The sequence below is a fragment of the Armigeres subalbatus genome, chromosome 1 (genome assembly GCF_024139115.2).
Source record: "Armigeres subalbatus isolate Guangzhou_Male chromosome 1, GZ_Asu_2, whole genome shotgun sequence".
Taxonomy (NCBI): Eukaryota; Metazoa; Arthropoda; class Insecta; order Diptera; family Culicidae; genus Armigeres; species Armigeres subalbatus.
This window is the reverse complement of record NC_085139.1, coordinates 130,992,619-131,006,832: the sequence shown is the minus strand read 5'-3', so window position 1 is coordinate 131,006,832 and position 14,214 is coordinate 130,992,619. Positions and strand designations below refer to the sequence as shown.

Sequence of the window (14,214 nt, the reverse complement as noted above, 5' to 3'; positions counted from 1 at the left end):
AGTTTGGTATGGAACCGCTATGTCATATGCCCTAGCGCAGGTGAGCTTCGAGCGAGTTCTCCCTTGCTGTTTGCTCTACCAGCAATGACTACTTTAGATGTTTTCTATGTTCTGAAAACTCAGATGTGAATATGTACATTATGTGGAAGATTTTGATTTGAAAAATGTATTGAAGGTAACCACTTTTCTTCGATGGGACTCGAACTCACGACCATCAGTACGCTAGACTGGTGCTTTTAACCAACTAAGCTACGAAGGAACTCCGACGGCCTTCGCTACTAAATGAGCCCGAGATTCTTTAGATGCTTGGATCCGGCGACGACAGTGAAGCGATTTTCGTCATGGCCCATGGCCTGAATCAAACAATGATCTTGAACATTACTATTGAGTGCACCCACAATTTGCCAGAATGGATTATTACCAAAAAAAAAATCGCGAAACTATGGGATGAACTTTTGGAACTGGCCAGTTTTACGAATGTTCCGGAGAGCCATTTCGGCAGCATTTTAGGGTCACAGAAGACTTTCACTATTGGCTGCCCTCATAATTCGCCATGATGGATTGCCACGAAAAAATCGCGAAGCTCTGGGATGAACTTTGAAATTGGCCTTTTTACGGATGTTCCGGATCTCCCGGAGAAACATTTCTGGGGTATTTGAAGGTCGCAGAAGACAATTTGCCAGAATGAATGGTTCCTAAAAAATCACGAAGCTCTGGGACGAACTTTTGGAGTTGGTTATTTTTACGGATGTTCCGGATCTTACAGAGAGCTTTCCGATGACCGCTCAAGGGATAAAATAGCCAAGAAATGGCGCATACAAGATTGCTTATACAGTTGGGATCATCAGAGCACATATTTGCAAGCAATTTTATGTTTCATAGAACGATACTAGAAGATTAGGTGCCAGATTGAGAAGCTCAAACAGTACCTCTTTAGTACAGCTTTCCCGGGGACTAGAGAAGTCAATATGGAAGAATCGCCCCATTGTCTTATTCTAGAAAACTACAGCATTCGTTTGGTTCCTGAAGATCGAAAATTGGTTGAAATTTGAGTTTTTGTGATCGTGATGAAATCTTGGGTCCAAATGGATCCCAATGCACAATGTGTAACTTTTTTCTAATGCATAAAATCACTTAAATAAAGTAAATGAAAAACGAGCAATGGGTAATGTTTTAAAGATAACCGCGAGTAGACGTAGGACTTGTATAAACGTAACGTATTAAAATTTAACTTTTTAATTTATGGGGTTTGAATATAGGTATTCGGGTGGTTCAAAAAATTGATTTTACTCTACAGCGCTAATCTGATTCTTCATCATATTCTGAGTGTCCTCTGAAAATATGACCTCATTTGGATCAAAACTGATTTAGCACAAGCCGTTTCAAGTGTGCATGTAAATTAGTATGGGAAAATGTATTTTTTCATTATACTGATAATGACGTATCCTCATTAAGTGCAGGTTAAAAGAAAACCTACATAGCTAAAAGGAATACTCAACAGCTTTTAATCAGCGAAAACCGCATCTTAATCAATCGTTCCAATAATTAGTAATCGAATTTAATCTATACCGTGTTCATCTGGAGCTAATTGCTTAACTCCTCAACAGGCAGCAATGCTGCTCGTGGCGCGAAAGATAGCACACACAAATTCAGGCTACTATGTTGCACTGCACATTTCAGTGATGCTCTCAAAGAAGTTTAACGATCATGACTAAAGATTCGCAACATGTCTCAAAACCGATTACTAATTATTGGGGCGATTAATCAACATGCGGTTTTCCATGAAAAAATAAAAAATTTCCACAAAATGAAAAATAAAAGCAATAAATAAATAAGGAAATTTCCATAAGGAAATATAAAAAAGCAATCAAACTGTGCTTTTTTCCATAGATGACTCCTTCTTTAAAAGAATTTAAAGTTCATGTAAAATTTCATCAGCTTTACTGCTTTCTTGTATTTTTTTATGGAAATTTTCTTATTTTTTTGCTCTTTATTGATTATTTTGTGGAAATTTTTTATTTGTTTATGAAAAAAAAAATTATTTTGTGGAAATTTTTTTAATTGTTTATTGCTAATATTGATTTATTTATGGAAATTTTGTATTTTTTTCGTGGAAAATATTCATTTCTTTATGGAAAATTCTTCTTTTATAATTGATATTTTTGCTTTTAAAAGTGCTTATTTATTTTTGTTTGTGGAAAATTCTTAATTGTTTATGGAAATTTTGTTTTATTTGTGGACATTTTTATTTTTATTTATTTATTGCTCTTACTAAAGACTACTACTAATTACTACTTTATTGGCAATTTCCTAATTGTTTATGGAAAATTTCTAATTTTTAATGGAAATTTTATTTTGCTGCCATTTCTTCACAGTAAATTATTCAATGCAATTATATTATTTGACAAAGAATTTCAAATATGAACACCGAAACATTTTTACCACCAAATTATTCGTAATAACGACATGAATATTCATGAAAGGTTACCTGATTTCTGATAAAGTACGATATCAACTCAATAATGATATATTTTAACAAATAATTTCATAGATGATCACCGCTGTACCTTCATCCCTTTTTGTTCATCGATTCACACCGCTGAATATCAAAATATCGATTGGTATTTTGGCGTTTGTTTATAACTCCGGAAGTTTATATTTTCGAAAAAAAAATGGATTGAATGGAACGACATTCACTTTTTAATTATGATGATTGCCTTGTTGTTATGATGAACCATTTCACAAGAAAAGTACTTGTAATTGATGTTTTGGGGTAAGGTAAAAGGAATTGGTTTTAACACTTTATTGAAGTGATTTTTCAACAATTATAGCGAGTTCATCACTTAGGTAGAACGAATAGAAAAATGGTGTGTAAGTTGGAAAATAACTCCCCTACATATTAATTATATTCGAAATAAAATTATATGGCACAGAACGTTAATGTAATTTAGCTACTCCCAATCAGAACTACATTGTGGTGTGGTCTTAATTAAGATCTCTGTGCAAAGGTTCTCCATTATTTGTTCTTCCAGTTTCGATTCACGATCACGATTACGCAAATTAATAAATAAAAAGAAAACTCTCGATGATTCTCTGAGGAATCGTAAAGTTTTTTTTGTCGAAAATACCGTTCGCAATGTTTTGAAATAACGGTAAGACTGCGGAAGTTTTGAAGATGAATACTTCTTTGTTTTCGATATCGACTCTTCACAAGTTTAAATAAATATGTGTGCGTCATAAAAGAATGATGGACTTTAGTCTAATTAGTCATTCATTTTTCAACCGCTGATAGGCTAATAGTGCTGTTCAATGAGCAGCTCGAAGTTGTTCCCGTCCTGCTCGTTTTTTTGTCAACAAATGTACATTGGACAGCATTATTAAGTCGTTAATTTTCAACCGATTTGTTTCCTTCCAATCGATTTTCGTAAGATTTTTTTTGTCGTTGATTTGCTGTGAAGCGTTACGGAACCGAAGACATGTTTTATAATACAATTGTTCATGATTCTTACACAATAATGTTAGTTTTGGGGAACCGAAAGACTTCCAGTTTGGTCACACACAGTAAACTCAGATCACTGGAGTCGGTAAAATTTTACCGGGTTTTCAAACAGCTGAACGTTCGGTAATGAGCCCGGTAATTTTTTTGATTACCGAACGCTCAGTAAATGAAAATTAATCTGAACTGTCAAAAATTGCAGTTTGTTCGGTAAAAAATTGACGATGTTATCAGTAATTTTACTAACGGATATGTCAATAAAATTACAGGACGTCGGTAAAACATTAACATTACTTTCGGTAAAATTTTATTCATTTTACGGATGGATCAGTAAATAGATTAAAGATTTTTTTTTGGAAAAGGGAAAAGAATGTAAAAATGAAGACAAAAAATACATTGTCATATTTGAGAAATCATGAGTTACTTTTTGCCCTCCAAACATCAATTGGAATTATGTATTTTTTTTTTCGATATTTTTGTTATATTTAACTGCCCCATTTCCAATTAGTTATCACTGAAAGTTTTTTCCTTCATCGCATCAGTTTAATTGATTATTTATATTTTCAGTTACAGTCTCAAGCATACTGATCCCATATGCAATTTTTGTGCGATGCTTTTCTTGTTATACTGGCGGTCAACAAAACTATATTCATCAGTAGACTTCACAACTAGAATGGATTCTAGCCGAACCATGAAGTCTAACAACAAAATAATTCGTTTTCACAAAATAACTTGTGAACGCCAGCACAAACAGAATTGCATAGTTTAAAACGATATGAGACCACTATGCTTATCACATCACAGAAAAATCGCGAATTGAAAAGTAATGCAAGTGGCGTCTGTTTCTTTTCTATTTAGTTTCAATTGTTTGTTAACAGTTGTCTCCGGTAATTTTTCAAGTATTATTGATGAAATGTTCGGTAAAGTTATATGTTTTACTGTCAGTACCAGTAGTTTATTACCGAACAGCCTATAAACTAGTGAATTGCCGAAAAATTCAGTAATTTCTTCACGGTGTACAGTAATATTTTTTTCCATTTACTGAGTCATCGGTTAAAATATTAATTTTGACAGTAGTTTTACAATTATCTCAGTAAAATCATGATTTACCGAACTAAAACTGTAAAAATAATTACCGAACAGCGAAGTCCTTGTTTAGTGTGCAGTTGTGTCAATTACAGTCGCGATTCGCTGGTTTGGCCACAACCTGGACCCAACTAACGAATTCGGTTTATCAGTTGGGTCAACTGACAGTCATTTGAACACGTGTATTTCGACTTGAACACCACAAATGATGTCTAGTAACGCCCAAACCCATTTTGTGTTTACATTGAATTTTGACGTAAGGTTGCTTTTTAGTTGGACCATGGCCCAACCAACTAAAAAGTTACCCAAATATTAAAATCCCAACCAGTGAATCCCGACTGTAAATGCTTCCAATCATTTGGAGGAGCGAACTCGTTGGATAGTCTATTAAATTAGATTTTAGAGTTGCTTCGTATTCTACTTCGACAGTTCGTACAGCCTATCACAATGTCCATTGAATTTTTTTCTTCGGAAAACCGCTTCTGTTACCGTTTGCTACCACTTCCATTAGGGAACACAATTTAAGTTAAGAGTTAAATAATATTTGATTAACTCCTTATTATACCTGGGATGTGAAACAAAACACACCTCCGTCTTCTGAAACATATTTCTTGTCTACTGATTGCGTGGAGTGTCATATCGACGGATTCGGACTCAAAATATAAAAATGGTCAGAAACGGTGTTTTACATTATTGACTAAAAAAAAGGAAACTTCAACATTTCTGTAAATATTTCGAGTTTTATGGATCTTTTTGCATGTTTTGTTACAAATGGATGAGCAAGAAAACTTTAAATAAATGAAAACCTGAATGATGACCTTTATAGCATTTTCCGTAATTTGTCATCATAATGTCAAAAACGAAAATTGTTGAGTTGTGCACGAAACCGTCGATATCTCCTGTACTTCTTATGTTCTCTATACAATGTGCAGTGTGCACCCTTTTAGAACGAGTTTCACAGTTTGATTGCATTAAGCTTTTTTTTGTTCAACAACGGTCGTTTCAAATATTGGTAGAGGATATTTAACATAATTTTCTGCTTTTTACAGTTTTCAAGCAAATTATCAGTATCGATACTCCCCATTTATTAAAAATTTTCATTATTAGGAAAATTATTTTGAGCTTTTTAGTGGAATGTCTTCACTTGTCATAAGACGAGTTTGTACAATTCTATTGAATTCCACCACCTAATTGTATCTTGACAGATACGTATTTCGACCTCAACAGTAAGGCCGTCTTCAGTGTCTCGTACTTGACTAGACTCAAGTACGAGACACTGAAGACGGCCTTACTGTTGAGGTCGAAATACGTATCAGTCAAGATACAATTAAGTGGTGGAATTCAATGAGATTGTACAAACTCGTCTTATGACAAGGGAAAAAAGGGAAAAAATTTCAGCTAGGTCTGCGAAGACACTTCATGACAGCTAAAAGTTTGATCTGCACTGACGTTCATATTTTTTGAATTTGCATCCCCCTCCCAGCTCAGAACACGATAAAGAATCAGATGAGCACTGTGGAGCAAAATCGATTTTTGAACCACCCCAATAGATATTGATATTGGAAACGACAACTTCCATGCTGTGTAAAATTGCGATACGATGGGTGATTGCATCAATCGCAAAATCACTGTATCCGACCCGACCTTCATCAAGCATAGAATGACAAAAAATGCGCCCTCTTCTTTCATGAATATTCGCAGACTCATCGACAGCTATCCCGCTGGCAACTGCATGCTGTATGCGTAAACACAGCGAACGAACGAGAGAAATAAATGCACGAGAAAGAAAGACGGGGAGGGGGGGCGTACAGTAGTTGTCTACACGTCTGACTCTAAATCAGATGGTCATGGGTTCGATTCCCACCCCTTCCACACCCTTTAATATTTATGCATGACTATAAACGAATGGAAAAGTCTACGGACGTAAAATCAAAACAAATACTCATCATTGTAAGACTCATTTAAGAAACATAAAAACATGTCGATAAAGAAGATCGCAAACAATGATTGTAAACTCCACCGGAGTATAAAGTAGAGATAGGTGGACATATGGCCTGCGATGCCGGTTCAATTAGGTGGGTGTGTGCACAAAAGAAAGCACCACCCAAAACAGAAATAAGAAGAAGAAGAAGAAGAGAAAAAGCACGTTCGTAGGCGCTGCTGTCAAACTGAAATGACTCTCACACGGCAGTCACTGTTTCTTTTATACACAAAGAAAATCATGCGGTAGACCCGAGGGCCCGTGACTTTCATCATTCTGATGTCCGTGTTAGGAATGCACGGGATTAGTTACATATGAAATTTTTACTGGCTTTGACAAGAATGAATCGCCTACTTTGAGCGTGCTTACAGCGGCACACGAGGAGTTAACTTTCGGAAATCAGTATGGCGAAAGGCATCTAAGGTTTAATATCTAAACAATAAGCACCTTAATCGAAAAAATATTTGGTAGGCGTATTAGCGATCACCTTCCTACATAACTGGTATCAAATAGTTTTTCGTGAAAAGTTCCTACTGTAGAGAAAACCCGCGTTAGATGTCTTTCGTCATACAAACTTCAGGTGGTTAACTCATGCTGGCTATTTTTATATATACAATAGTGCCAGGATGCTGGCAGCGGCGGGTAGGAAAACAAGCACTAAATGTGATTAATTGAACCTTTCAATAGCTTATCGTTAATAAACTTAAGTTTCAATGAAAATGGCAAATTGCTGGACAGTGTCGGAGTCGATTGATAAATAAATCTTCAAATCCATCGAAAGGTAAAGGCGTTAGTAACGATCGAAATCTACCCTTCGAGCGTAACGCTCTCGATTTCCTTAAATTTAAATGACACTCAGTATAGTGAAGAAAGACGTAAGTCCCACGTCAAAATATGGCCTGAACGCAGAGTCATGACTCAAACGACCCCGTCTTTGTCCGGGTGCAACTTAACGTTGTCCTCCCTTATGTCGACGATAACATGGGGTTCACCTCAACGGAGTCCTTGCAGTCTTTTGTTGCCCGTGACAACAGCTGTTGTAGGAACTCCGGGTACCAGAGGGCCCAGATGTTCTGAGGATGCCTCTGGAACACGCCGTAAGCATCCAAACGGCTCCCAGGAATCCCACGTTAATTGGAATCGAGTATCGCTTGAAGGTTGGGCTCGATGAGAAAGTGTCCTGTCCTGTGGGTTTTGCGTACTGGTTTCAAAAGGCGCTTCTAAAACTGGAGTAGCGTGTGAATAGATTGTCGTGGAATTTGTTCTGTACTGCGTTCTTCGTAACGAGTGACACAATGCGCTGAAAGTTTCTGCTTCTTCGTCGGTGTGAGAATGAAATTCAACCAGTGATCTATATCGAGTGACTACCAGATTGGGCAGTTCCACCAGCGCAAGCACCGCAATAAGTCGACTGGACTAAGTATTCGTGTTCCTATCGACTGACGTACGTCGAGCGCTGGATTTGTTGCACTAGGTTTGCTATGAAAGCCTTTCAGCTCGGAAGAGATCGTAGCCAATGAAGAACGGTAGTAGAGTTCTTCCAGAAACAATCTTTAAAGTGAAAATTACTTTCTCGAATTGCCGTATAGTGCGTCGCTTCTTGGCTCCCATTATTGCGTGGAATCTGTTGCAGTGTCCTTATTGCAAGATAAGGGACATATGTGGTTCTGTGAGTCATCGTCTGCACCTCATAAGTGGAAATAGAATCGTTTAGATTCGTCCAGAAGCGTATTCACAGGATCATTTGCGATCCACATGTTTGCATGGGCATTTCGTCTCAGATTTCGAAAACTATCATCTTTAAGTGATCTAAATTATTTGCCTCGTTCATCTTCGACATAATATATACCCAAACACAAAAGTTCGAATTCGATAAAAATTGTCTCTATACAAGGCTTGGAATATATTTTCCGCGTGTAAAGGTACATCGTCTTAGTTCCGTAGTGGCTCTCTTATTCGCCCCCTCGAGCGCAATATTGAACAGTAAATTCAAGAGGGCATTACCCTGTTTCTATCCATCTAAGGTTACAAATGATGTCAAAATTTCATCCGCAACCCTCACACTTGATTTCGATCCGTCCAACGTAACACGAATTCGTTTCACTGAATCATGCTTTGAAATCAATAAACAAATGATGTGTCTGCAAGTTGTAAGTCCCGGAATTTGCCAAGAAGTCGTTTAAGGGTAAACATTTGATCCGTCGTTGATCGGCCCAAAACCCTGCCTGGTACTCGCCGACGAAGGACTCTTTACGCGGTCTCAAACTGTTGAATAAAATACGGGACATAATTTTGTACGCTGAATTAAGTAATGTTTATTGTGTTCACCGATGCACCGTCACTTCGTTTAACAAAGTCTCGAAGTGATCCTTCCACCTGGCAGCCACTTCGGTCTTATCTGTCAAATTCCTTTCTTGTTCATTGCACATGGCGAAAGATGGCGCTGTTTTCCTCCGCACGTCATTGTCAGTCTCATAAAATCTGCGCATATCGTTCTGCTCTGATATTCTTTTCTGCGCCTCACTAATCACTTGTTCTTCATACTGTTTTTTCTTCCTGCGGTGGGCTCGATTTTCGGCTGCTCTTGCTTCCTTGTACCGATCTCTATTCGATCGGGTATTCGATTCCCATATACACTAGCGCCACCAAGCGGATGGGTTCTGAAATATATTTTTTCCTGTTCGGATGTGCCACTGCGACCAGGTATTAGATGTAGCGTTACTCGTATCCTTAGTGTATGAGTGCATGTCGAATTACTTCATTATTATTGATACTTTCGATACAATTCTTGTTTGGTTATTTAGACCCTTCCCAGAGAGCAATCCCATTGAAGGGCGCGCCCCTCTTTAATAGGAAATCACTTCTTTCTTAAGAAAACAGAACAGTAATACTGTTGTTTAGCCATGCATCGGAACTCTAGCCACATCTTTGTCTTGCTCCTAGAATATCACCAGTAAAACTTTGAAAACCCGAGATTTTGTTCTATCGACAAGACCATTTCAAGCTAAAGAATTTGTATATAGAATTTAATAGAAAATAAGAATTTCCGTTTCCTGTAACAAATTTATAGAAGACGGCAAATTTCGAAATATTACGGATTCCACAATGACTAACCCAACAAGTATTCCAATATACACTAGCAACATCAAGCGAATGAGCTCCAACATAATAAGATCTGCGATAGTTTCGTAGATTCCGTTGAAGTAGAAAACGGCAACTTTCTAAATCTTACGGATTCCTCAATAATTAACCCAACGAGTATTCTCATATACACTAGCGCCGCTAAACAACAGATTTGTTTTGACCTCTGGAACAAATTTGTTTCCGGATTCCAACATATTTTAATTTTAGTCAGCATGAACATCAAGCTGGTCAGCACTAACCACACAATTTGTATGAAAATCACGACTTGCTTCCACGTTTTGAGGTACCGAGAGGTCTCAACGTCTTAAACAAGACTTAGCGGACGGGAAACCTGGTGAGTCCCAAATCGGTTCACTAACGGCTGAGATATAACGATTTGAAAATAGCGTTCCGTCATTTTTCTAGGCTTGATCGTTCGTGTAAGTAAAACCTATCTTGCTCGGATGAGTGTTAATAAGTAATCAGTTCGTTCTGTTCCTTTTTTGGATTGTTGTATTCCATCAAATCCCGTGCAATTGTTTTTCACTTGAATGCTATTCTATTCCAACGGCAAATAGATCACAACGAAGGGTAAGATGCGTGCGCTACTGACAAAAAATTACCTGAAAATGTGGCGAAACGTTGGCATCATGTTGTTCATCTTCGCACTGCCGGTGATGCAGGTCATCCTGTTCTGTTTGGCAATCGGTCGAGATCCGGCCAATCTACGAATGGCTATCGTGAACGAGGAAATGAACATCACCAATGGAGACTGCATTTTCAACGCTGGATGTAGCTTCAGCAACCTGTCATGTCGATACATAAGCCATCTCAACTCGACGATAGTGAAAAATTACTATCCGGACTTGGACTCGGCACTAGGAGCGGTTAAGTCCGGCGATGCGTGGGGTGCACTCTATTTCACAGATAACTTCACCGATGCTTTGGTTGCTAGAATTGCCTTAGGTAAGCAAGGGTTATTGGGGCAGCATTGTTGAAATATCTTTCCTACTGTTTTTTCTTCTTTTATTGGATCATTGCAGGTCGAGACGCTGACGATGAAACGCTGGAACAATCGGAAATTCGTGTGTGGCTCGACATGTCCAACCAACAGATAGGTGTCATGCTGAACAGAGATTTGCAAGTGGCGTATCGTGAATTTGCTCAAGAGCTTCTGCGAGTTTGTGACAACAATCCCAAGCTGGGAGATGTTCCCATTCAATTCAAGGACCCTATTTATGGAACCACGGACCCCTCTTTCACGGATTTCGTAGCACCGGGTGTTATCTTAACGTAAGATGTTCGAGTTAAAGTTTCTCATTGAGTTGAAATTGAAATCTCTTTTACATTTCAGGATCGTTTTCTTTTTGGCCGTCGCACTAACATCATCTGCACTGATCATTGAGAGAACTGAAGGACTGCTGGACCGTTCTTGGGTTGCTGGGGTCACACCGTTCGAGGTTTTATTCTCACACGTCGTAACGCAGTTCGTAGTTATGTGTGGACAAACGGCTCTGGTGCTTCTCTTCATGATCGTGGTTTTCGGAGTAACGAATAACGGAGAAATAGTGTGGATTGTGGCCCTTACCATTCTGCAAGGCCTGTGTGGCATGTGCTTCGGATTCGTAATTTCTGCCATCTGTGAACTGGAACGTAACGCCATCCAATTGGCGTTGGGTTCGTTCTACCCAACGTTGCTGCTATCTGGAGTCATTTGGCCGATTGAAGGCATGCCGGTGGTTTTGCGCTATGTGTCACTGTGTCTGCCTCTTACACTGGCAACATCGTCACTACGATCGATTCTAACCCGTGGTTGGAGCATATTGAATGAAGACGTATATATGGGATTCGTTGCGACTATTGCTTGGATTGCCATCTTCCTGGTGATAACTTTGGTCGTACTTAAGTTTAAGCGAGGCTAAGAGTTGATGTAACAATACATGGAGATCACTAATTTATGTTAGGACATAGGCAAAAAAGCATAAAATCCACAAGTCTGTAAACACATTGGGTTGTGCATCTTAATAGTGGTGGGAATAGGTAACTCAATAACCTGTCCTGGGCTGAACTATGCTAAACATCACTTTGGAATCTAGTCCACTGGATATGTACACACCTGAGGAAGAAAAGTTTTCACCAAAATAACACATCAGCGGGCCGGTGTGTACATCTCGACCACACAGACATACGATTTTACATATATACTGCTTTTCGTCTAGTTCAATCACTGTAAATTTTAATTAATCGGCGGTGGTTCAAAGTGCAAGCGCATCTATAAAACATATCAACGATAAAGCGGCTGAATGACGGAAATTTCAAGCGTTTCGGTAGAACCCAAACATTGGATAATGATTCAATCATTCACTGTCAATTCATTTATCTGATCCAGCATAGCACTTGGGTATTATAACCGAATGAGTAAATGTACTCTATTTGCCTTCGGTTTTGTATATAGCTTTCTATTTAATTTTAGCACACTTTTGTGGAGTGGTGAAACATAACTACCATTTTTATGACATCGAAGTACTAAATCAAATTTGCTCAATTTCGTCCATTAGTAACCATTTGCGCCGCTAGCTTTGGGAGAAATAATTCCCCGTATCATATAAATTATAGCGTATTCAGTTTCAAACCATAGCATTTCATACTGATATATCCGGCTCATTTGAAATACGTCTCTCAAACTAGAGAAACAGTTGTTCAGCTGTGATTAAGTTCAGTTACTTTCCTGAAGTATCTCCATAAAGAACTTTAATCGACTATTCGCGTGAAAAAAGGCGAATAGTAACCAATCTGAATAACAAAACAACCCATCATTCAACAAACAATGGTTTCCGGGCAAAAACATCAATTATTGAGCTGTGATTTTTTTTTCTTTTAATAATGATGTGTATATTAATCTAGTACGTGTTTTACCTTAACATCTAACGATAATATTAGAGGCGAAAGCATGATCCAGCCAAAATTACTTATCTGTGAAAACTGAAACCCTAAATATAGCAAAGTAATGCTTGGTTTCGTTATTTCATCAAATTTTCTGAAAAATGAGAAAAATGGATATAAGGTAACTGAGGGTAAGTTGAAGGAGTCATAACGCGAGAGAATATAAACCGTCTATTTGTGTAATGTACAACACAAATTTATTAAATATCTAAAATGTTAGGATTCATATCACTTGTAAATTCATAAAAAAAATCAATTTCGAGTTCAATACATCCTGTTACCTGCTCGCTTCAACTTACTTTAATGAACCTTGCTTTAATTTTGTAAAAAAATAAACTAAAAGAATGTAGTTTAATTTGTTATTAAGTAGTTGTGAAGGGTGAAAGAACAGCAATAAAACAAAAGCTATAAGAAATCAAAATTATCTAACGTTTTATTCTTTATATCATTTATCCCCTGACTATTCTAGTTTATGTGATTTTATTTTTGATGATTAAAATGCTAAAAATAATTAACACAATTTTGTGCTCCATTCACACAAAACGGGCCATTTTCTAAAACAACACATAGATGGGCGAGAGTTACACAGTTACAAAATGGCCCACGTCTTGAACCAGGACTTTATCAAGATTCCATGCACATGGTGGCTATTCCACTGTTGCCAAATTCGTGCGCTACATTAACCTTTCCATTTCTGACGTCTGCTTTTAAGGGCTTTCAAAAATTAAAACTGCTGTAAAAACCACATTTTTTGACTGATTCCTTCGCAACAAGTTGCGTTCGATCCGGATGGATCCCAATTGGATTTGGATTTGGGTCAATCCGAAGTATGCTTCCAGAATTATTTCAGAATCCGTTGGTGTCAGTTGTCCCCGCGAAAAGTGATCATTTACAAGATTGACCCAAATCTAGTATGAATCAAAAAATGGAATCCATCCGGATGGAATGCAACTTATTGCGAAGGAATCAGTCAAGAAATGTGGTTGTTACAGCAGTTTTAATTTATGAAAGCCCTTAAACACAGTTGATTCAAATGTAAAAGATTGCTTATCTGCCGTAATCTGAAAAAAAAGTTACGTATACGTCATTTTCCAAAAATGGTGTTAGCGAGTAGTACTCATCGAGCTCTTTAACAGAAAAATGGAAAACATGTACTGGGAACTGTCCCGTTTTCCATCTCACTGAACATATATTCATCTCATCGCAAAACAAAGAAATACAGTACCAATCTTGTCGCTTCTTTTTGCGTGCTCACTGTTGAAAAAAAAACACAAAAATAAGAAACAAATTAAATTCCTTTTCATTGCTTTGTTTTTGATGGGATGAAAATTGGAGCTATGGGATGAAGTGCCGAACCATGTTGTAGTTTGGCGCATACGTCACTTTCTCAGATTACGGGAGTACTGTCGTTTCTGTTCCCGTGACTAACGTCTAGGAAACTGAGTTAAAAGACTTCACTATTCCATTTACTTCCACTATAATCTACTATAATAAACCAGTAAGTAATAAGGAAGTAAATGGAATAGTGAAGTCTTTCAACGCTGTAGTATTTCCCCTAAGACGCTCAATAATATTATACCGCTAA

General features: G+C 37.6%; 1 protein-coding gene across 1 annotated transcript in view; it reads left to right on the top strand.

The window, feature by feature from the left end:
- Nucleotides 1-13,050, top strand: part of LOC134205129 (ABC transporter G family member 23) — a 323,526-nt gene extending 310,476 nt beyond the window's left edge. Inside the window, exons 9-11 of the mRNA XM_062680073.1 lie at nucleotides 10,265-10,652; nucleotides 10,730-10,979; nucleotides 11,041-13,050. Of these exons, the coding sequence (XP_062536057.1) occupies nucleotides 10,265-10,652; nucleotides 10,730-10,979; nucleotides 11,041-11,608 (1,206 nt within the window). The 3' untranslated portion in view covers nucleotides 11,609-13,050. The remainder of the gene's footprint in view (nucleotides 1-10,264; nucleotides 10,653-10,729; nucleotides 10,980-11,040) is intronic.
- The last annotated feature ends 1,164 nt before the right edge of the window (nucleotides 13,051-14,214 follow it).